We start from the raw sequence: 22,462 nt of genomic DNA, 5'->3' as shown, positions 1-22,462 counted from the left end.
GTATATGCGCTTCCTCCTTCACAAAGCTGCCCGAACCAGTGTGGGGTAATGCATGTTCAAACAATCCCCTTGACCCACAACGGTGTGGGGGAGACCTTGCTCCAGCAGTGGATTAACGAAGCACGAAACAACAATTATAAAAAAGCTATCATTTAACAAGTAAAGCGAATGTAATTACTCCACCAGGTGACTTTTCAACTCGAACGCAACCTACTGCAAATCTGTGTCGCAAGCCACCTGATTTGACCGCAACACAAACTTGAATGGCTACTGTGGGCAGTACGACTCAACCCGTAATGGGCACACCATGGCGGCTTTAGCACCCCCCACCCAGCCCCACATCTGAAGCTTCTCTGGCATACCCCCAGCCTCAACCCAAAACCTCACCCCAACAAACAAGTCTGAGCAGGCTGCTGAAGAACAAAAACTAAAGATTTTCACTTGTGCGTGCAAAAGGAAAAATCTAAACACAGAGTGAAGCAGTGGCCAAACTGGTCTGCAGGAGTGAAAAAACACACCGACACAAACAACCAACTCCATTGTTTGGCATCCACCTTTAGCAATAAAGGATACTTGAGTGAACATTGCCTAAATCAGTCAGCACTGGGTAAGACGACGTTTTGTAAAGCATTTATTGAGCAAGCAAGCAAAGCAAGGGCTGATGGCTGGCAGCAATGTAAAAAGACAAACAGAGCCAACAAATAGCACGGGGCGGGAATGAGCCTTAATTTAAAAGCTACGAGTGTGCGTAGGGAGGCCGGATGGCTAAGAGTTTAGATCGCTGGGCTGGCACCGTTGTGATCCTACATTCGCAAACCAGACAGCCAACCGTAATTAATCTGGCTTCTCAACTTGTAGAGAATTCATGGATTTCAGCCTGGATGCCAATGACTCTAAAACAAACCTCGTCTTACCAAGTTTGGTTCCCCACTCAATTTGGCTAAATTACAGCACTGATGATTAAGAATATCGGTTTTTACTCTTATGTGATAAAACATTACTCTGTGGTAGGGTGGGTGATTAAATGCTGCCCCCTACTGTGGTGACCAGATGTCACTACTGTATAGTTATCTTAGAAAGTAGCTCTATGATAACCACTTCCATGGGCTAGTCTCTTATAAATGGGGTTGTACTCCACTGTGAGAGCTACGTATGGATTCCTCGTCTCTTGACGCAACGCCGATAACGTAATCGAGATAAAATTGCGGAAAAAGTCAAAACATTTATTTTTAACATGTCAGCGCATGACGTCAGCATCTCCATTTAGGATCTTCCCAGAGTCGCAGATGTGGAGTAAAATATCTGGAGAGAGACCGAGAGAAGGCCTCAATAGCAGCTGCAAAGAGCACAGCGCTGGCAGATATCAAACAGCACAGGGTGGCATAACTACTAGAAACACGCAGGTACAATGCCACCATTAGCACCACCACACCCATAGAATACTGCCACTATTATACTACCCCTACACACACAGATGCAATCAAGGTCAACAGGTGAACACAGCCACTTATGTTGATGCCAGCACACCTCACCACGTCTTCCATTCTTCTGTTAAGATCCACCAGTTGTTAAACATTCACCATCTCCAAGGGCTGCTCTTAGAGTATTCCACAATCTGGCTTCAGTTCTTTCCCTTCGTTGCTCAATAACCTGCCCTCATCCACCCTGCACACGTGTCCCAGACATCACAACATCAACTTCCCGACAACACCTACATGTTATCACATTCTAATTAACTAAACTAATTTTATTTTACCAGGTAAGGGCCCACTGAACTACATAGCTCTTTTTCTGAAGCGACCTGGCCACAATTAATCGCTCAACGAAGTGGCTTATCATATGGAAATGTATAGCAGCCAAATACAGATAGACCCCGAGTTACGATGGTCCGACTTACAATATTTCGATCTTACGATGGCGATAGCGATACGACAAATTGTAAAATATTTGAAATTTTGCGCGGCAGGCAAACGCAGCAGCGTACGAGGTACGATGCTGTACGTTGGGACGCTGCCGGGATGTACGCATCTCCCGCCTTGTGCGATGCAGATAGGATTGTTTCCTGAAAAAACTTTCTATTAAATTGCAGAATTTACCTTTTTTTTTCTTAACATTTTACTGTGCAATACAGTATTGTCATTAATAAATACATAATGTATATAGTTTATACAGTACGGTACTGTAAATTGCTCTGTTTTGCTAAATTATCACCATTCTTTAAGATTCCTGGGTAGGCTAGGCCATCTTCGACTTACGATATTTTTGACTTACGATGGGGTCGTCCTAACGCATCTCCATCGTAAGCAGAGGACTACCTAAACGCATGTTTCTAAATGTGAAAAACGACTAATGTACACTTTTTTTACCCTATTCTGCCATGAACGGATACATTGATTAAGCGAACCAGGTACTCCAAAACAACGTCAAAGATGCTACTGGACACAGTACAAATAAAGACAAGAAGTGCTGATACAAAACCGGAAAAGGTAGAATAAATCCTGTTGGGCCCTAACAAAAATCCAACCCCTTTGTGTCATTTATTATTTATTTTACAAGAGTGCTGCTCTATCTCCTGTTAACAACTGGTTTTTATCTGTCCTGAGTGACATGGATGACTGGACCTTCCTGGAGTCGGTTTTGTGGACATTTCAGATTAATAAACAGTCACCCCTCTGGACTGAAATGCAAACTCAACATGAAAGGCTTTGACTGTGTAAGTACACAAACATACACACACAAGTTCACGCAATGTGAAGCACCGTGTTGGAAAACTGGTGCAAGCCAGTCCAATGAATGAGTCCCCTCTTTCAATAACTAAATCCATGTGGGATGGATGTGCAATACTTATACAGCTCTGAGCAAATCCACTGCTAAACCAGGGCCTCCGCCACGATTGTGCAGGTCGCGGGGGTTGTTTGACCATACTTCAATTCGCTGGTCAATCCACGTTGGAAGTGGGGAGCATAGACATAGGAATATAACAGTAGTACAACAATATATTGTGGCCCACAACAAAGCCCTTGCTATGCATGGTGGTCAAGCATCCAAGCACTAATCAGGCTCAAATCTTCAGGATCTGACATCCAACGAGATCAGGGTGCATTCTTGATGATCTGGTCATAGGCTTCGTTATTAGCCCTGTATATTCATGGATTCTAATGTGGCATTGACATGTCAAGGTCTTGTGTTAAATTCGGCATGCAAATTCATCTTCAGGACACTTAATATCCTGAGGTCATATGGCTGTCCATGAAGGGAAAATGAAGCTGCCAATTTGGATTTATTTCAGTGATAATCGCATCTTACCAACAACTTATTAGTGGAAGCCACCTTAAAAATAAATGTAAATTGTTATTATTATCAAGTTTTGGAAAACATACGTTGACATTTATTGTTTTTGTCTGGCTTACGACAAGTGCGTCATCCATTACCACGAGCTACGCTGGGGCAAATGCACTGCACATCTCATCCCGTGCCGAGTTTCTCTGGGAGACGTCAAATGTCACGCGTTAAAACGGGACGGGTCCCACGTTTTACACGGAGGCTCATTTACACAGAGGCTTATTGCCTCTGTGTAATATTTCCAGGACATGCAGCCAGGCGCTGCTTGCACAACCACGTTCACGTGGGCACCACAAAGCCCCCAAGACCAGCAACACTGCAACCACTGCAGACAACACTGCATTGCCTGGCGCAAGCACCCACCTCTACAAAACAAAGGCTCCAAGAATGCTATCTCGCCATCTGGGAGTTGGTCAACATCTCATACAATGGAGTATTATGATAAGCTTCTATCAGTGCTGACCCGAGTGAGGACTGAGTGCAGCGTGTACATACAAATGAGGTGACTAAGGCTGCTTGTTTAAGAAAAGGATTGCTATCAGAAGGCAAACTTTCTAAACCATCTCGTAGCTAACAAATAATAATATTTTTCGATTTAAAGCTTTTGTGACTGCAGGGATTCATCTTCTTGGCTCTTTCGGTAAGACAGACTCTGTCTTCTCGACAGACCTGTTCTTCACCTGAGGACGGCTGCTTGCGTTGTGGCCGAAACGTCGTGAGAATCATTTTATTATATTATATTTTTATTATTTTATTATTTCCATTCTACGTGACTTTACCGAAAGAACCAAGAAAATAATAATATGTAGCCATTTGGCAAGCCACTCCTGGATGAAGGCCTCACCACTCCACGTTGGGAGTGGGCGTTGTTTGACCATACTTTACCGTTCTGGTCAATGAAGATTACACCACTGCTTCACCGCATAATCACCTGTTGGACTCAAAATGACTTCACCTTCCACCACCAAATATAAAAACAGTTAACAGCCTTATTAAGCTATTTCACGAAAAATAATAATCATTTCATGACAGGAGTCATAAATAATCAGCACTGCTGAAATCTCGGATTCAGCCACCTGTGATTAAAAGTGGTCGTCACGAGTTGGGAGTTGTTTCAACCCGGGTCATTTGGATGCCAACAAAAACACCAAGAAACACCCCAAGATATAAACGTTATTTATAGATGCGTTTTAAAGTTATAGATGCTAAGGGCTGAGATAGTTTATGCAAAGCGCTGTCATGCCATGTGTGAATGGAATTGCATAAAATCGAGTTTTTGCAAGTTTAGTTTTTCACTGAATTTTACTCATGACCGATATGCAATGAGCACTCTTTTGAAACCACAGCATGGGAGAGGGTTCTATTAAATTCAGAAGTAGCAGTATGAAATCATCTTCCGGGGTCATTCTTTAACACAAGGCTACAAACTGCTCGCCATGGGAGTTCCAAATGAAAATGCCGTCATCTCCTTACTTTGAAAAATCGACCTTTCAATGGGTTATAACCATGTTATAAAGGTCACCTGTGTATCGATCTACATGTAACCAATAAAACAAGACCTTTTTCCCTCTGCCAATGAAATCCTGCTTCTCTCTAGAAAATAAATATGCCCGCTATTTATTTCTGCACAGCGTCGAGATGTGGTCGCCTTTAAACAGTATGTACACGTACGTACACGTGCAGCCTTATTTGTCAATCCACTGCTGGATGAAGGCCTTCCCAGGCCATGCGGCTCATGAGGGCTATTTGTTCACAATGCTGGCCAGTGTGCGTTGGTGAAGGCGGACAGCGTTGACGTAGGAGAATAGAGAGCACAGTACAGTGCAGCAACTGATTTTTCAGCACTGCCCTCTGTTGCGCACAACATAGTCCCATAGATGCCGATCAAAAATAAGAAAACAAAAAACAAGTGCTGTGAGCGAGCATCTATGAAAGCCGGCTAGGCGTGCCAGAGGGTGGTGTGGTTCGCACCACGCCCGGCCACCCTTGTCTCCCCAGTGCCGATGTTGACACACCGTGCCAAGAACTCATCTAAGATCAAGTCGATTACAAAGGCTACAGCCCACTAACTCATTGTGGGCTTTGACAGGTGCTGACATCAGGGGTGCGGACATTGCTTACCGAGCAGCAAGGGTGAGTGCATTCTCATGAATAAATGGCAAACAACATTAGAACGAGACAAAAAAATCAACCCCAAGGGCGCTCGCGGAGCGACGAGCACGGGTGGTACGCACGGGTAAGCGGCGAGCGTGGCGAGCTTGATGAAGATGTCTCTGGCGGGGCTGTTGCCCGTGCTGCACGTGAAGGACATCGGCGGCGGCAGCCGGTGCTTGCGGCAGAACTCGGCGGGGCTCTGCAGGAAGGAGGCGCCCGAGAGCGAGTCGCGCAGGTCCGCCTTGTTGGCCAACACCAGGCACGGCACGCGTCGCTCCGCAAAGTGCTGCTGCTCCGGCGCGCGGGCACAGTTGGGGGACGGTGGTGGAAACACGAACGTCGTTAAGTGGAGGCAGGACAGGCGGCGCCACCCGAGACCTCGGGTCTCAGGCAAACGGCCGCTTTGCAAAGAGTGTATAGCACAAACTGCAAAACGTTCATTTCGCAGGAACAGGCCAAACACCCCGCATTGCCGGACCCTCCTCTGAGTGGGTCTTTAGATTGTGAAGCTTTCCTGGCTAAGTTAATGACATTTCAAAATATACGTGAACAAGTTAAATTACTCCAAAAACAAAAAAAAACATCGTATTGATTCCTAATTTCTGGCATTCTGTAAAAAAAATACATTTTATTATCATATATGCTATATTTACAGATAGGTTAAGAATGCACTCAGATATTTCTTTTACAAGGCTAATGTGGGACAAAAATACAGCAACAGCCTTTGCTGCATTTTGAAAAAAATTCACCCATAAATTTGAAAGTGAAAAACAGCGTTCCAAATTGTAAAAACTTTTGAAACAACATACAGACCCGCAAGTGCGAGTTAACTCGCAGATCGAAAACAAAGGTCGACATTCGGCAAACCAAACGGCAAAGGGACGCACATGGACACAGCCGCAGCATTCAATGCACCCCTCTGGCTCTCAGCTGTTGCTTTTAAAAAGCATTCGTTGTTTGAAAATAAAATATGCCACATGTGCAACTAAACATGCCACATGCTCAAAAGCCTTCCTAAGTCCCAGGTCACACGTGCATGGATACTTCAAATTGTTTCATGTGGAAACGAATATGGGAAGGAGGCAATATTTATTTCGTTAGCATTCTCCACAATGGCACTTAATGATTACTTTGTGTTGCGTTGTACAGCTTTCCATAAAACTAGGACCAATTTCTTACATTAAGGGTCCTTTGCTATAATGGGTAGAAGTTTTAAACAAGACAAGAGGACCACAATGCACTTCTACAGGAAGTACTGTTTTTTTTGCAAATATACAACAGCAGCACAGTGCCCTTCACATATTCCAGCCTGCACTTATAATTTTCATATGATGGGTTTTATCGTCATCCACAGGTAAGAAACATCAGGCAGTTCATCAGTATTGGTTCAAGCAGGTCTAACTCTGCTGATGAGACGGTGATGTCAAAACCAGTCCAGCATTTGCTTGTATTGGAACTAATGCAGCTGAAAAGATGCACTCCCAGAAGGCTGTGCAGCCAATAGGTTGTGCAATCTACTTATTTTATGTTGAGATACAAACGAGTTATTTGCTGTGCATGGATCTAGGATTGGTCTGTCAATTAACATAAATAAAAGGCAATCGTGACTTGGGTTAACAATGCCCCTTCACTACAAAGCTCCAATCATTTTCTTTTAAAAATATTTCAATGAGTTCCCATCTCAAAACAAGTTAGGCTGACCACACATTGCATTGTCCGAGACCGAAGGTGACTCATTCATTGTTTAACACAATGTCGGAGGTTACACGACACACGTAAGCAGCGGGGATGAAGAGATGACAATGAAGTTCTGGAGGAGATGCACAAGGGCGTACAGTGTGAGCGGTGCCAGACAATCCAGTTTCGTCCCCACCCACCCCCCCCAAACTCTCGAGTATGGAGACATTACCATCCAACATCGTGGCAGGGGTTCTTGTTAATTCATCACCTTTGACTTATTCATGAGCCTTACACAAATACCTGGATCATACAAGGAGGCAATTTTATGACACCAAGTAAAGTCCAAACAAGCTATATTATAGCCCCAGCTATATTTTAACAAAGGCACAGTAAGTGAGAGATGTCACTGACAAACACCACAACAGGGAGGTCCTTTTTATCAACATTCCCCACGCTGTTTGCCACTGCTGCATCAGGACAACCAACGTCATATCAGCAATAAGTCACCAGGCATGCTGGTTGGCTCAAGGGCAAGGGAACACGCACACATGCACAAATACGTACACACACATACGTACAGACACACACAAACACAGCCTCATCTACATGTGCCCTGAAGGACACATTGTAATTAGGGCTTGGCAACGTGCAAGCCAAGCATTTCCAAACAGCTATGCACACATATAATTGGCAAGTGTCGGGTTGACATTAAGGCCGTGGCTATGTTCTATTTGTGCCAAGACGAATCTAAGGGTCGAGTTTACGTTGAAGTTTCTTTTATGGCCAATTCTCCAACGGGGTCAACTGATCGGCAATCCGAGTCATTGCCATGCGTGGGCTTTTTGCGTCATTAATTCCCTACGAGCAATTGCTGCCAAGGCGTTATTGAAGGGATATGAGCTTGAGACCTCCAAAACACTGGATGGCTGTATGGCGTCGAGAATATTTAGAGGGGGAAAAACTGGAAACGCTGAAGGAAAAATACCTTCACCATGAGAACTGGAAAAAAAAATCTGCCAGAGGCACCACTATAAAGATCAATCAAGACATCCAACACAAAGAACAAACTCTCCGCAATTTGTTTGCACCGAGTTTTGTTCGGCAAAAATGTCCGACATTTCGCTCGACAAGCTGAGAGCTTGTTCAGGAAAGGCATTCCCGGTTCGTACAACATGGCGCAACGGCAAAAACTGGCAATGGGAGTGAAGCGAATGAGCACCCTACCTTGAAGACGGTCGCGCAGTACTCGAAGGACTTGGGGTTGTGTGCGTCGTACAGGAGGCAGGCCACATCGCACGCCGTGTCGGCTGAGGTCAGCAGATCGGACTCCGTATCGATCTCATGCAGCTTCACGGCAATATTTTCAGAATTTTATTGCATCGGGAAGGGGGGGGGGGGGGAGAGGGGGTAGAGGGGGTTTGGAGTGAGTGGCAAGGGAATCGTAGGGTAGAGGTGAAAGGGGCAGTGAAGGGCATTCGTTTGGATTGTGGCATTGCATGACAAGTGTGTGCGAGTATGCGGTTGTTTGTGTGCGCGGGGGAGGAGGAGGAAAGAAGATTAAATGTGTTACATTTCTATAAATATACTCGCGAGTTCTTTTTTGTAAAACGCGAGCATGCTGCAGAGGACAAGGCTTTCCAATCAAGTACACATTACATGTGTATAACATTCAACAAAGAGTCACTGAGTAGTTGGCAGATTTAAATTGAGCTATTCATGCATTTTCTCCACGGGGGAGGGGGTCAAACCACATTGTGCCATGACGGGGAAGTGAAGTCCATAAACACAATAGTATTTTTCCACATGTACATTTTGCAACCAAACGTGTTAAAGTAAAAACAAACATAGTTGTTTAAAAACCTGGCTAATCTCTCGCGCTAATCTAATCTACCGTGTGCGCCACCTTCCTCGTAGAGCAATGCAAGGCAATGCCCTTGAGATGTTGGCGCCTAGTGACGGATATGTTCACTAAATCAATCAAACGATAGAGAACTCGAGCGAGGCGATGCGCGGGTGACATTTCATCACCACAGCGCAGCAAACACATTTTAATTCCCTTTTAGACCCCCCCCCAATCTGCTGGCTCAAAATAAAAATAAGTATGAGCAGAACTGTGTGACGTAGGCAACTGTGCTCCCTAGATAAAACTAAGCTTTTTATAAATTCAGCTGGAACAATTTTATACCGATACCCACAGAAGCAAGAGCTCAGCTTGATGGGATGACGCTTGCTAAACGCTCGATGATGACATGGTTTATGTTGAGGCCAGTTTCGTCCCGACTTGCCCGGGGAGTTACAAAACCGTCACACCGCAGAGGGCTGTCACCGCCACTGCAAACAATAGCAGTGGTTAGATTGTCGGCCAAGTCCTGCCTTTAATCAGGACTTGAAATAATCCCCTGGGTTCGAATGACACGTATGTTTGACAACTGCCAGCCAAGTGAGGCCCTAAACTTCGTAACAGCTGGTTGTCTATTCGTAGAGATTTTAATGCTACTGACGAGCTTGACCACTACTACTAAGCATTCACAGGAACCGCGTTTGTTCGGTTTGCGTGTTTTTGATCTCTCAAGCTTGTTTCTCTCCTGCTCATTTCAAGAACAAGATGGCATCGTGGCCAAAGCCGTTGATGCCACCACACCTCGCCAACGCTCTCAACCCTCTAGCCAGATCCCGCAGCTGCTGCACCGCAGACACGGAACCTCCCCGATCTGCCCTCACAGTAGACCACAATCTGCCCTTAGGTCTTCCCCTTGGCCGCCGGATACATGGAGATCACTCCAATGCCGGTCTCGGAAACCGTGCCCTTTTCCATCCTGCTCTTTTCACATGATGCACACAGTGGGTTTTAGCATGCGACACCGGTGATCTGGTGCAAATTTCACCCACGTAAAACATTGGCGCCAGCATTTAAGAGTTATGAGCGCGAGATGTCGAATACCATAACCTTATCTAAAGGCATGTTATTACACGTTAAATACCTCCCTACACGCGTAAAATGCAAAAAACGTGAAGTGAGGCAAGATAAAGTGTGTATTTTAGACAGATATATTTAGAATTCTGAAGGTGTTGTCTATTGTGTGAGCTCAGCAGTGCATATCTTAAAATAGTACACATCCAGTTCATCAACATATTCCAGTAAAAATAAAAGGCTCAATGTCATGTATTAGAAGTAAAGAGACAGATAAAACTGTGTCTTATGTAAAGACACTCTTGTCAAAATGTTTTCATCGTGTGATCTACAAGAGCACTGCTGGATGAAGGCCTCTCTGCAGCCTTTCGGTCATGCGGGGGTTGTTTGAGCATACTTCACCACGCTGGTCTGTGCGAGTCAAAATAAAGTGAAAAGAACCGGCTCGGCAATCACTCGCCACCGATGTTGACCGTGGTCGAGAATCCAACTTAGGATGCCGGGATCACAGCACAGCTTCAGTACCACCGCACCATCCCATTGTTTTAAAGTATTTCTTAATACTCTTTGGTTCTTTCGGTAAAGTCACGTAGGTATAAAATCAAATAAATCACGACGTTTCGATCGCAACACAAGCGACCGTCATGAGGTGGAACAGATACAGCAGGAGAACTGCTGTATCGAAATGTCGTGATTTATTTTATTTTATACCTAAGTGACTTTACCGAAAGAACCTAAGAGTATGGATTCCTGCAGTCACGAAAGCTTCTAATCAAGTATTTATTAAATCCAATTTTTTTTAAATGTCCCCACATCTAAGCATTCACCATCTATTTCTCACAAAAGCCCAGCATTCAAAAGTACAATGAAAATGCTGCTCATTAAAGTATGCATTTTTTTCAAATGTGGCATATTTAGATTAAAGACCATCACAGTCATCCAACCGATGACTGTGATGGTCTTTAACATCCGCTCTTTGTCAACAGATGGCACGCTTTGCTAAAGCCCAGCAGAAATGACTCAGCTACTGCTGAAGCTACTCCTGTTGGGCCGAGGCCAAGCAAGCCAGTATGAACTGGCTCAGTGATGAGTGCAAGATCTACCCCTTTTTCCGGCTTTGCTACATCATTTATCTCTCTCTCCTAGTGGCACCGCGCCCACCCATTACACACAAATCTCTCTCTCCGTCTAAAGGCAGACAAGCCGGTTACACGAGTGAGCCATCAGACGTGTGCGAACTGACGTTTTTTTTTTCATAATTTAAACGCGTCCAGCCAGGCACGTTGTCAGTGCGGTAATGGCATCAGTGGTGATTATGTCCCAAAAGTCAATGTTATTTTCAAAAAACTTTTCCTCGGTTTATACAGAAACGAACAAGTCGATCTGCAGTGAATGGGAATCGATAGTGGAGTGTTCAATACACACAGCGATCAATGACTCCGGTCTTGGGGAACTTTACAGTGCGAGGCACGTTCAAACTCGGCTGCTAACGCCACGTGCCATTTTTTGTATCCATTCGTCACCATCATAAGCCAAGATTAATCCAATGAGCGAAGAACGCCTCTTCAGGCCATCTCTCTCACAATCCAGCCATGTAACAATCTCGCTGGCACCTGCAAATGAGCGCGCTTTACCTCTCCATAACCTCAGTGGACGTCCTCTCGGATGCGTTCCATTCAAGATGAATGATAGATTGCCTGCCCATCTCTTGTTACAGTATTCTGAAACATCGGCCAAAATCCTATGCCAACTAACTTTTTAACAGTTAGAATGGCTTTAATGTACTGATGTTCTCTAATCCACATGCTCCTCTCATCTACCTGCATCCAGCACCCTAAAATCCAACCATCAACATCTTTCCCTGTGCATTTTATCTCCCAGAATCACATTTTTTGTACGTTGGTCTCGTGGATAATTGAATCCCAGGTTACCAGCTGTTCCAAATGGGAGTGAATGCCGAGGACGTGAGGCATGACGTGGCTCTAGGTGCTGCGATCCACACAGGCTTGACTGATGCATGACTCCGGGTTCCTCTCTGAAGGTCCTGCAGCACGCGCGTCACGTGCCGTTGGCACACTATCACCTTCGTCATTACTCAAAGCATCCGGCGATGATTAAGCAGGTGCACACACGGGTCACCAGTGCAATCTCTACGCCCGACGCAGCTTGCATGAATCACCCCGGAAAGGTGTTTGGGAAGGAGGGACGGACAGATGGAAGAGGGAGTGGAAGAGGGAGAGAACGCGGTGGGAAGGGAAGAAACTTTCACCCGGGCGAGAACAACCATTACTCACCAGCAGGTACTTTTCCTGTCCGTACACTTGCACCGAGTTTATGGCATAGAAAGAACAGTGATCGCTTCTCAGTTGTTTCTGCTTCTGCACGGTAAACACACGCAGAAACAAACATGGAGGAAAACAGTAAATTCATGCATCGTGATAAAAACCAGCACAAAGTTCCCTGTCGTTGAACTGAACACCGCAGTTGCAGGACGCGCTCAGGAATTTGTGTGGTCAAATAAAAAAAGCCTCACTGAAAAAAGCACACGTCAAAATCACCGGGAATGTACCCGATCTCATCAGATCTCGGAAGATGAGCAGCGATGGAGCCTGGTTAGTGCCTGGACAGGTGGCCGCAACGCACAGCAGGTTATTATACGCTGCGGGGCTACGTTGTTGTGCTTTATTGATATGCTCCCACATCAATGCTCCTCATCTTCACAACCCGGGGAGGCCCTCATTCGGCAGTGGACAAATGGTTTGTACTTGTACAATGTAAGAAGACATTGGCATACTGGCTTCACATTGGATGCAATACTCTGTAACAAAAAGCTCTATAAGATAGTTAAATGGTGCTCCGTATACATGTGGTGACGGGATAATGCTGACTTCATATGCGTTAATGAAACTACTGTACACACACAGGTGTATTACCTCATCGCATCTTTGAATGGATTAGGAAAGCATGCCAAGCCTAAACTGCTTTACAAATGCAAACCATATATATATGCACACACACATAGACCATTAGATCATTCCCCAGCCAATGTTTTGTATGAGGTCAAATAACACCCATGCAACATTTCAGTGCATATGCATTTGTACATCGCAATTTTAGATAATAGCACAGCTTCTCAATTAGGCCATTATACCCAAAGCATGACGCTCATCAGTGTTACAAATAAAAAAACTTAATTTTATGACGCAGAAAAACACCCCACCGCTTTGGATTTTCGACTTGGTGGTGAGATGTTAACTGCCTCGCCTGGTATACAGGAGGTTGTGGGTTCGATCCTGTCCCTGACATCTGTACTTTTGGAGTTAACATGATCTCCCTGTGGATTTTCTCTGGGTCCACTGGCTTTTTCCTCCACATTTATAAACATGTGTTTAGAGTATTTGGCTACTATAAATTTCCACAAAATAAGCCACTTCGTTCAGCTATAATTTGTGGCCATGTTGCTTCTAAAAAAGAGCTACACAGCTCAGTGGGCCTTTAGAACAAATTAGTTAAAAACGAACTTGTTCGGTAGCTCACTCTATAATAGTGGTGGCTAGAGAGGCGCTGTGCATTACGTAAGCTGGCGTCACTCGCCACATTGCGCGCGTGTCCCCAGGCGCGCTGGCAAGTGAGCAGAGGGCGGGATGAAAGCCGGACGCCCTGGGCATGCGAGCTTTATTTGTTTGCGTCATCGTCGCCGGCTGCATTCGTTCAGCAACCCCCGCCCCAGTGCTCACAAGTCACAAACACCACTCAACATACTACAAACAAGTACTGCAAAGAGACACTGCAAACAAAATGCAAAATCATATATAGACCAGAAAATTGCAGAAGGCAAATGAAAAAAACGGGATTAGCCATTTACCGCACACATCAATAATACAAATCTAAGTCCCGTTCTGCGTGTATGTGCACGCTTCTGTGTCTTTGCAAGCGATCCACGTAGTGACTGATAAGGCCAACTGCTGGTGCCTGATGGTTGCCACCAACTAAACAAATATTAACGCACCGTGTGATTTGAACGTTCGTTCACTTATACCGAGTGGTTCGATCGCGAGTGAAATTCAACTTGATTCAATTATAGATTCCATGACTTTAGGAATCAATAATCGATTCTAACATCGATAAATAATACATTACAAAAAACGATGAACACCCCTAACCAGGACACATGAGCAGAGGGTTTCTGGGTCATTTCAACGTGTCTCTCCATTTGGGAGACACAAACAAGGGTTTTTACGAGCAAGCTGTTTTAACAGTGCGAGGAACACAACTGAACAATCCAAAACAGAGGACTTGTAGCGCACCCTGCTGTGAGAGGCAAGAACTTGCACTGTTACCCTCAAAATACTGCGCTAATTCAGCTTTTATCATTAGTTGCTTTATATATATAAATATTCGTATAGAAATAAAAAAGGTGAAAGAAAAGAGCACTGAAACCACCAAAAAGCAGAAGCCAGTTCTTGAGTTCACAATTAACTCCTGCCTGGTGCGTGATATTTCTGCACATTGTGAAAAACATACCAAGCAACAACAATATAGCATTGCTTTGAGCTTTGTTCAGAGTTTGAGCTTCAGAGAATTTGATTTGGAATTGTTTCCATTTATAAAAAAATATATAGGGTTTCCGCTCGATAAAATGTCGTTATATGCAGGCCATGGAAAATCCACCCAAGTTATTTTTAGTAAACACAGTAAAGCCGCTCAAAGCCTTCTCACGTATGATGGGGGAGTCGATCTGGAGCATTTATAAATTCACATCGATGTTGGCGAGTGAACCAGTGGATGGGTAGTGGTGGCGCAAGCCTGTAATCCAGCACTGCAGAGGCGAGAGTTGGCAGATCGCACAGTATGTTTTGAAGCTCCCCTTCCTGTGGGGATTGAGGCACCATACCCTGGGTCACCAGGAGAAGGCAGTACAGCAAGTGGACTAACTGGCATCTGTTTCCATCTGTACGCCGATAGAGTATTGCCCCCTGGCACGCGTGGGGAATTTTCTCTGGGTGCTCTGGTTTCCTCCACTTGTATCCAACACTCATTAACCGTTTCCCGTTCTTCCGATTCCGTTCCGATTAACGTACGTCTAAGAATCAAAAGTAAAAGGCCATGCGGGAGGGTGTGTGGCAAAGTTTGGCGCCAGCTATCATCGGGTGCGGTGGTGTCGCAACAGTTCTCTGCGGCGAGTACAATGTCTTTAATAACAACGGCGCTATGCCTCTCTAAATAAAATTAAGGCTGAGCGGCTTGCGCGTTCCGAGATTCAGCTGTGAACGGGACCCGCCCTCCAACTTGCAGACATCTCGGAACGGGAAAGGGTTCATTGGCTGAAAACATCTTAAAATTTAAATGCAATGCAGGACTCTCCTAAAAATAAAGTCCTACGAGTCAGTGTGGCAAAATATCGAGATGGTAAGTGGCGTTACCATGTCATACGGAAGGCGCTATTTGCAACTACAATTAGCACGGTTGGCTATGTACGGTGCGAAAGAGGTTCAACAAACATACATGTCATTAATTGTCCATGAGCTACTCACGATGACTGAACGGATCAAGAACAACAACGGCAGAGGCAAGGGCCACTCTCTAACGAGGGACGGGTGAACACAGGGACTCACGGCCATGTTCCTGCCCAGGGAGGCCTGAAGGAAAGCGCTCTTTCCTGATCCGCGGGCGCCGATGACGTGGCACAGAAACACGCTGCGCTGAGTCTGCCTCTTCTGCAGGTCAATCTTCTTATCCCTCATCACTGTAAATAGGATAACGCACAAATTCAAGGCCTTTAAAAAAATTGGGTAACACACATGGTAAAAACAAGTTACTAAATTTTTTGTCTCAGCTAATTACTTTTTTCTCCAAAGTGCTATTGAATGGCTACTCCTAGATGAGATAAACTTATGGTGTGCTTTATACCATTCCGAAGACATTTATGGACATATGAAAAGGCTGTAATAAATCCATCACAGGATGAGGGCCTATCTATGCCATGCCAGTTATGGGGCTTATTTGAACATGCTGGGTCAATGCAGGTTGAAGGCGGGAGACAGGAAAACCACATCAGAAGAAGGGTGATGAACATGGAAGCCCAAGGAAGGGTAGAGGCTGAGATGCAGGCCTAGGAAAATGTAGTTTAAAGTGGTGATCCAGGATATCAAAGACTGTGGAGTGGATGTGGCAATGGCCCAGGACAGGAATGAGTGGACCAGGCATGCAAACCCCACGAGTGGGGAGAAATTTCAGGAATAAAAAAATAAACATAGGAGCATAGTATAGTACAACATAACCTATTGTCAATTAATGTATTTATGAAGCTAGAAATCTACAATGATGATGCTGATAATAAAAATCTACGGCACCAAACCAACCCAAAGCGGAGCAGCTCACCCACAATGGCAGATGTCTGCGTCTCCTGCTCAGTGAGCAACGGGTAGCCCAGGTACCCCAGGTACTCCAGGCAGTGACGGACATCCAGGTAGGCAGTCAGCCTGCCACAGACAGCCTCGAGTTGCATTATATGACAAAACCACCAGAAGCATAACATTTGCTACGTCGGAGATATATATATATATATTGGAGGAACACAAGTAAAACAAACCATGACATACTATGTGCACCTTGGACGTTTATTGAAAGTAGACCGGGATTAATGTTATTAAATAAAAGCTGGGCAAGAGCAGGTTGGAGTCCTTTTGGAAAGCTGACGGTGATAAATCAACATAACTAAGCGTTGAAATGTTTTTAATCAGTGCGTCGTACCAATGTAATAATTCAGAAACATGTAACAACCTAAATGAACGTGATGATGTGGCATTAAGGTGGACAAGTGATTTGAACATCAACCTGCGAGAGGAAATTAAAGAAAAACATAACCATATTCTTGGTTCTTTCGGTAAAGTCAAGTGACTTTACCGAAAGAACCAAAAATATGAATCCCTGCAGTCACGAAAGCTTTAAATAAAAAAAACCATAACCCTAAAATATTTCTAGATTTGAAGCTTTCGTGACTGCAAGGATTCATACTCTTAGTTCTTTCGGTAAAGTCACGTAGGTAAAAAATGAAATTAAAATTAATGAAAATAAAATAAAAAAATAAAAACAATAAAATCACGACGTTTCGGAGGCAACACAAATATTGGACACAACTAAGACACATTAACGTTAGCCCTCGGGAGTGTCCAGATTTCTTAACGCATCCAACGGTGCCACCTGCAGGATGAGCCATGCTGCTTCAATGCCGGGTGAGTCAGCGTGCGAGTTCACACACACGTGCACACACGCGTGCACAAAAGATCCCCCGTATAGCCTTAACAGACTGTAGGGACAAGTGCTGTTAGCGAGCACCTATGAAGGCCGGAACGGTACACGAGGGGGTCGGTGGCCAGCACCACGCCCGACTGCCTTTGTCTCCCCAGTGGCGATATTCACACACCGCATCAGGTACTCATTTCAGGCTGAGTCGACCTAGGGGAGGCCCAGGACCGGTTCAGATAATCGTCACTGGTGTTGGCCGTGAGCGGGAATCGAACCCGGGTCGCCAGGTTCATAGCGCAGCGCGCTAACCGCTACACTACACACGCGTGCACACACACTCACGTCCACTGCGCCATGTATCCGTGCTGGGTGATCCAGCCCTTGTCGTTGGTGGGGACCGTGCTGTTGACGTCGGGACCCCAGGGCATGTACGGGAAGACGCCGAACAAATCCTTCAGCTCTTCGGGGCTCAGCGCGCCGTCGCCATCCTGGCCACAGACCGCGAGAGTGCGTCGTCCATGTAAAATATGTGATAGTTAGGCACGTGACAACGTGTCGTCTCGCCGAATAAAATCGATTTCCGCAGGCTGCGCTGTGCCTTACCAGGTCGTGCTTCTCAAAGATGCTCTGCAGGAAGAGGTAGGCGCTGTGGTTCAGCTCTGTCGTGCAGTCGTGGGGCACTTTAAGCCTATCATGGGGAGAGACACTCGCTTGACTCTGCTTATAAAACAACTTGAGACTGCTGAGGCTCTCGGAGCCAAGGGCTTAGAGCCACGAGCAAGCAGTTCGCAATTGTCTAAGAATATCAGTTCACGTTAATGCGGGGGAAGGACTAATGCAGCAGCAAGTTGGGCCTCTGTACCTTACCAAGGACCAAATAGGACTCAAATACATTTACTGGGCCAAACAAGGACAATAACGGCAAAAATAATGAGTGTCGACCAAGCATTAAGAGGCCCATACAGTGATAGAATTGACTAAATGCACTGTAATGATAAAAAAAACAATCTTTCCAAGTCAAACACAATCCCTTCGAGTACACAATCCCTCGAGTACCCGATCAGTGCAGCTAAGATGCTCGCAGTGATAGATAAATATCGTTTGTGGGCCGTTTCGCAGTGGTATGCCTCAGTGGCCATCGGCTTGATGAAATTATGTTGTGATCTCAGCCTGTGTACCGTAGGTTCTCCACCCCTCACGTGTGTTTGCGCTTCTGTAGAGTGAGCAACAGGTTCATGGAGGTCTCATTGGAGGCCCCTGCGGAACCGGTGACCACACCATACGCCGTGTGCGCCGTGTCGGCCTAAATAGCACTTTCCCTGACATTCTGTGTGGGCCGTAGGTTACCCACCCATGCCCTAATTAAATTTTAAACTCACGTGAAAGCTTTCAAGCGAGATCAAGTTACGTTTGCGAGGGTTGTCCGCTGTCGGGCAGGCTACCTTGTGGCTTTGAGTTTGTGACAGCAAGCCCAGGGGCTGTGTAAAAACTAAAACTCACAGTGGGTGCAAGTAGTCGTCCGTGAGCTCAAGGTCGTCATCGTAGCCAAACCGTCGCAAAACCGTCCACGTGGTCTCGTGCCGCCCACGCTGGATGAACAGCGTGTGCAAAAACAGGAACCCTGTTGTCGGCAATTTCAAGGGTTAATGTTCACAATGTATGAAATTATAACAACAGAATAATGACGATTCTAAAGCGCTCCAACATGGCAAGCCATTATAGGGCTGCTGTAATAAACATTAACGTGGTCCAACCAATGGTGCAAACAAGAAGATTGGAAAAAAAGCATGCATATGCCAGATTATGTAACGCTCTCCAATGTGTGCTGACTTTGTAACAACTTGATTAACAGTATCGAACATTTGCTGAGTCCCTTTCGCTATGCTTATAATACAAATAGTTGGGCAACCCTTACATAAATTTAGTAACTTTATCCTTAAGTTTGATTCATATTGGTTCAACGTTACAAGAGTTATCATACCCCCCCCACCCGCCACCCTAATTAAGGAGAAACAGAGCAAACACAATCACTTTTAACCGAATTTGGAAAGCGTTAAGGATGATGGCGTGGTGAAAGGCATCTCACCCATGAGCGTCAGACCGTTCTCTGCCACCCCGTCCGTCGTGTTTTTGCGCACCACGTTTTTGACGTCCTCCAGGGCCTGAGGCGCCAGCGGCGTGTTGAAGCATGTCCTCTGAGTGGGTCGGTTTCCAAATGTATAAACAAAAAAAAATATTAGGAGTGAGAAACTTATTTCTATATCTAAAGCAGTTCAAGCCTTCCAAAAATCACTTGACTTCTGTGTGGCCACCAACACTCCGAATCACTCTCCCCACTCCCTGTGAAAACAGACGCTGCTCTGTGGAGCGTCGTGGCCCTCATACAGCCTCATCTTTTCCATTCTTTCTCTTCTCTCTTCCAGTAGCTTTTTTATTTTTTCCATGCCATATATTCTTGAATCTACACCCCTTCCCATCGTGTCCCAGGGGTACAAAGTTGCAAGTATGAGTCCAATCGCAGATTTGATTTGTAAGGCACGTGTCACGACGCCTGAAGATATTATAAACTGAAGATATTATAAAATAATATACATTCCATACATTGAGGATAATCTACACCCTTTTGTCAATTCAATGCTGGATGAAGGCTTCCATAAGACGTTTTGGTCATGAGGATTGCTGATCATACTTCACCACACTAACATTTCATGAATTCATATTTATTCTTATGCTGACCATATACACATCAACATGAATGTATAATAATAAACTACATTCATAATTCATGCCAATTCTTTGATAAATATTGGCTGCAACATTGAGGCCAATGCAGCGCATGACCGCACAAACAGGACAATAAATTATTCACAACGCAAGTACAAATGTAATTGAATCACGACTACAAATCTCATTGAATTGTTGGACAGGCAAGGATAGATCATGACATTCGTATATTACTGTGAATGATTCAATGTTGATCATGGGTCAAGTTAATTTACTTAACGTGAAAACTGACAATGATAATTTGACCATCAAGCCTATGCTGCCACTTGCCTCGACAGGCCACCAAACTTGCACACCTGAGCTTCCTATTACTATATCGCACATTACATCGACGAGCACCTGGAAAAAGTTGAGTTCGGTGTCATTCAGGACTCCGTCGTTGTCCTGGTCCGAGATTCTGAAAATTCGTGTCAGGGCCTTGATGCATGCTGGTTTCAGCTGTGGATGGAAGCGATGCATACAAAATTCAGACAAGATTTTGTCAGTAACTGTTCTACACTGTCATTAACTGCCACGTGTATACAGGTAGTTCTCTACTTACGATGGAGATGCGTTACGACGACCCCATCGTAAGTCAAAAATATCGTAAGTCGAGGATGGCCTCGCCTACCCAGGAGTCTTAAAGAATGGTCATAATTTATCAAAACAGAGCAATTTACATTACCGTACTGTATAAACTGTATGTATTTATTAATTACAATACTGTTTTGCACAGTAAAATGTTAAGTAAAAAAAAACAAGGTAAATTCTTAGCCTACCTATATGAACTGCAATTAACTAGAAAGTTTTTTCAGGAAACAATCCTATCTGCATCACACAAGGCGGGAGATGCGTACATCCCGGCAGTGTCCCAACGTACAGCATCGTACCGCGTACGCTGCTGCGTTTGCCTGCCGTGCGAAATGTAAAATATTTCACAATTTTGTCGTATCGCTATCGCCATCGTGATCGAAATATCGTAAGTCGGGGACTATCTGGATATATATTGCTGCACTGCCATCTCCTGCTTACAATATAGCCCTGCAGCCCAAAGCAAACTTTAATCTGCTACTTAGCTTCCTAGACTTGATGAAAGGCACATTTTGGGCGACTTGGACATAGATATTGCGCAAGATAAAAAATAAATAAAACAAGGTTTTATATAAATAGAACATTGGCTTCGACCATAGACTACATTAAGACGTATTTTTCTGCATGTCATTCATTGTTAAAATACATATTTTACAATAAAACAGGACTCGTATTTAAGGCACGGGCTAAAAAAGTTCACGCATTCCACTACGAAAAGCACTACCTGTTAAAATATTCTGGCACAAAACACAATTAGCGTTGCTGTCAAGAGTTACAAATCACAACTGTGCTAAGGAGAGAAAACTATTTCAGTGTGAGACAACTTTCAGTGTAGAGCTGTAAAAATGTATCACAGACTTATTTTTTGTACCAGAATAGATAGGAAGACAACGTCTCCTCTTTTTGCGGTCGAATACTCGGGCTCATTAAATGGCAGCCGCTTCTACAAGCCCCGGCCAAGTGTAACACGCTCGATGAAGCTGTTAAAATCATCAAAAACGCTGTCCATCACCTCCCGTCCAGCGTCACACTTGAAAACATAGCTTAGACTCTCCCCCCTGCCCCACTATTTTTTGTCTTTTACAATTAGTCCAGCAATGGAACCAATATAAGTCAGTGTTTGATTACTTAAATAATCAGACAGCTTAGCTGAAGAAACCATGTGCGGTGCCGAAGGCAAAGAGAGGAATTGGGAACTGTCAGACCTCCTTGTCCTCGGTGCAGTAGAGTGGGGCGGTAGGATGCAGTACGGCTTTCTGGGCGTAATAGAAGACCTCAGAGATGTTCTTCAGCGTCTTGGCTGAGCACTAATGAAGCAAGAACAATGCGCCTGGTTCAACATCCATTCAACCTCATCGGTCATTTAGCCAAAAACTGCATACTCACATTCATCGCATCTTATTTTTATATTTATAGAGCGCCTTAGCTCAAGGAGTTTTACATCATTGAAAAACTGTAACAACAATACAGTCATTTAGATAGCGCGATAAAGGAAATTGCATCTCAAAAGACTTTACGAAAATGAACAAAAACTACAGGAAGGTAGTAAGATGGTGGTGGGAAGAATCAGGGCAGACAACATAGGAAAGATGAGAAAGCAACACCGCAGCACATGCCGGAAGAAAGCAACTGGGGCCCAACAACAATGGGTCCTGGCAACAGCAATGGGCACCAGTCCCCAGGCCACCCCCCCAAGGGGCCTCAAACCCAATAAGTCCCAGTCCCAGGGCAATGCCCTCTACAGTCCAGCGGTCCACAACATTGGGTCTTTCC

At 44.8% G+C, this 22,462-nt stretch overlaps 1 protein-coding gene across 4 annotated transcripts in view; it reads right to left on the bottom strand.

The window, feature by feature from the left end:
* The window catches only part of LOC133353602 (mitochondrial Rho GTPase 1-like), a 38,444-nt gene that overhangs the window by 10,621 nt on the left and 5,361 nt on the right, over positions 1-22,462 (bottom strand). For 2 of the 4 annotated variants that reach the window (XM_061569972.1, XM_061569970.1), the window contains exons 8-18: positions 21,895-21,996; positions 20,459-20,557; positions 19,422-19,530; positions 18,836-18,956; positions 17,939-18,023; positions 17,678-17,823; positions 16,469-16,569; positions 15,703-15,833; positions 12,382-12,462; positions 8,401-8,523; positions 5,577-5,785 (exon numbers count right to left, since the gene is read on the bottom strand). In XM_061569972.1, coding sequence (XP_061425956.1) covers positions 5,577-5,785; positions 8,401-8,523; positions 12,382-12,462; positions 15,703-15,833; positions 16,469-16,569; positions 17,678-17,823; positions 17,939-18,023; positions 18,836-18,956; positions 19,422-19,530; positions 20,459-20,557; positions 21,895-21,996 — 1,307 coding nt within the window. Of the gene's footprint in view, positions 1-5,576; positions 5,786-8,400; positions 8,524-12,381; positions 12,466-15,702; positions 15,834-16,468; positions 16,570-17,677; positions 17,824-17,938; positions 18,024-18,835; positions 18,957-19,421; positions 19,531-20,458; positions 20,558-21,894; positions 21,997-22,462 lie in introns of all 4 variants that reach the window. The other 2 variants (XM_061569971.1, XM_061569969.1) reach the window with 1 other exon arrangement.

The sequence above is a fragment of the Lethenteron reissneri genome, chromosome 44, assembly GCF_015708825.2.
Source record: "Lethenteron reissneri isolate LAM-NWPU_2019-01 chromosome 44, ASM1570882v1, whole genome shotgun sequence".
NCBI lineage: Eukaryota > Metazoa > Chordata > Hyperoartia > Petromyzontiformes > Petromyzontidae > Lethenteron > Lethenteron reissneri.
The sequence above is the reverse complement of the archived record's forward strand: the minus strand, read 5'-3'. Positions and strand labels throughout refer to the sequence as shown.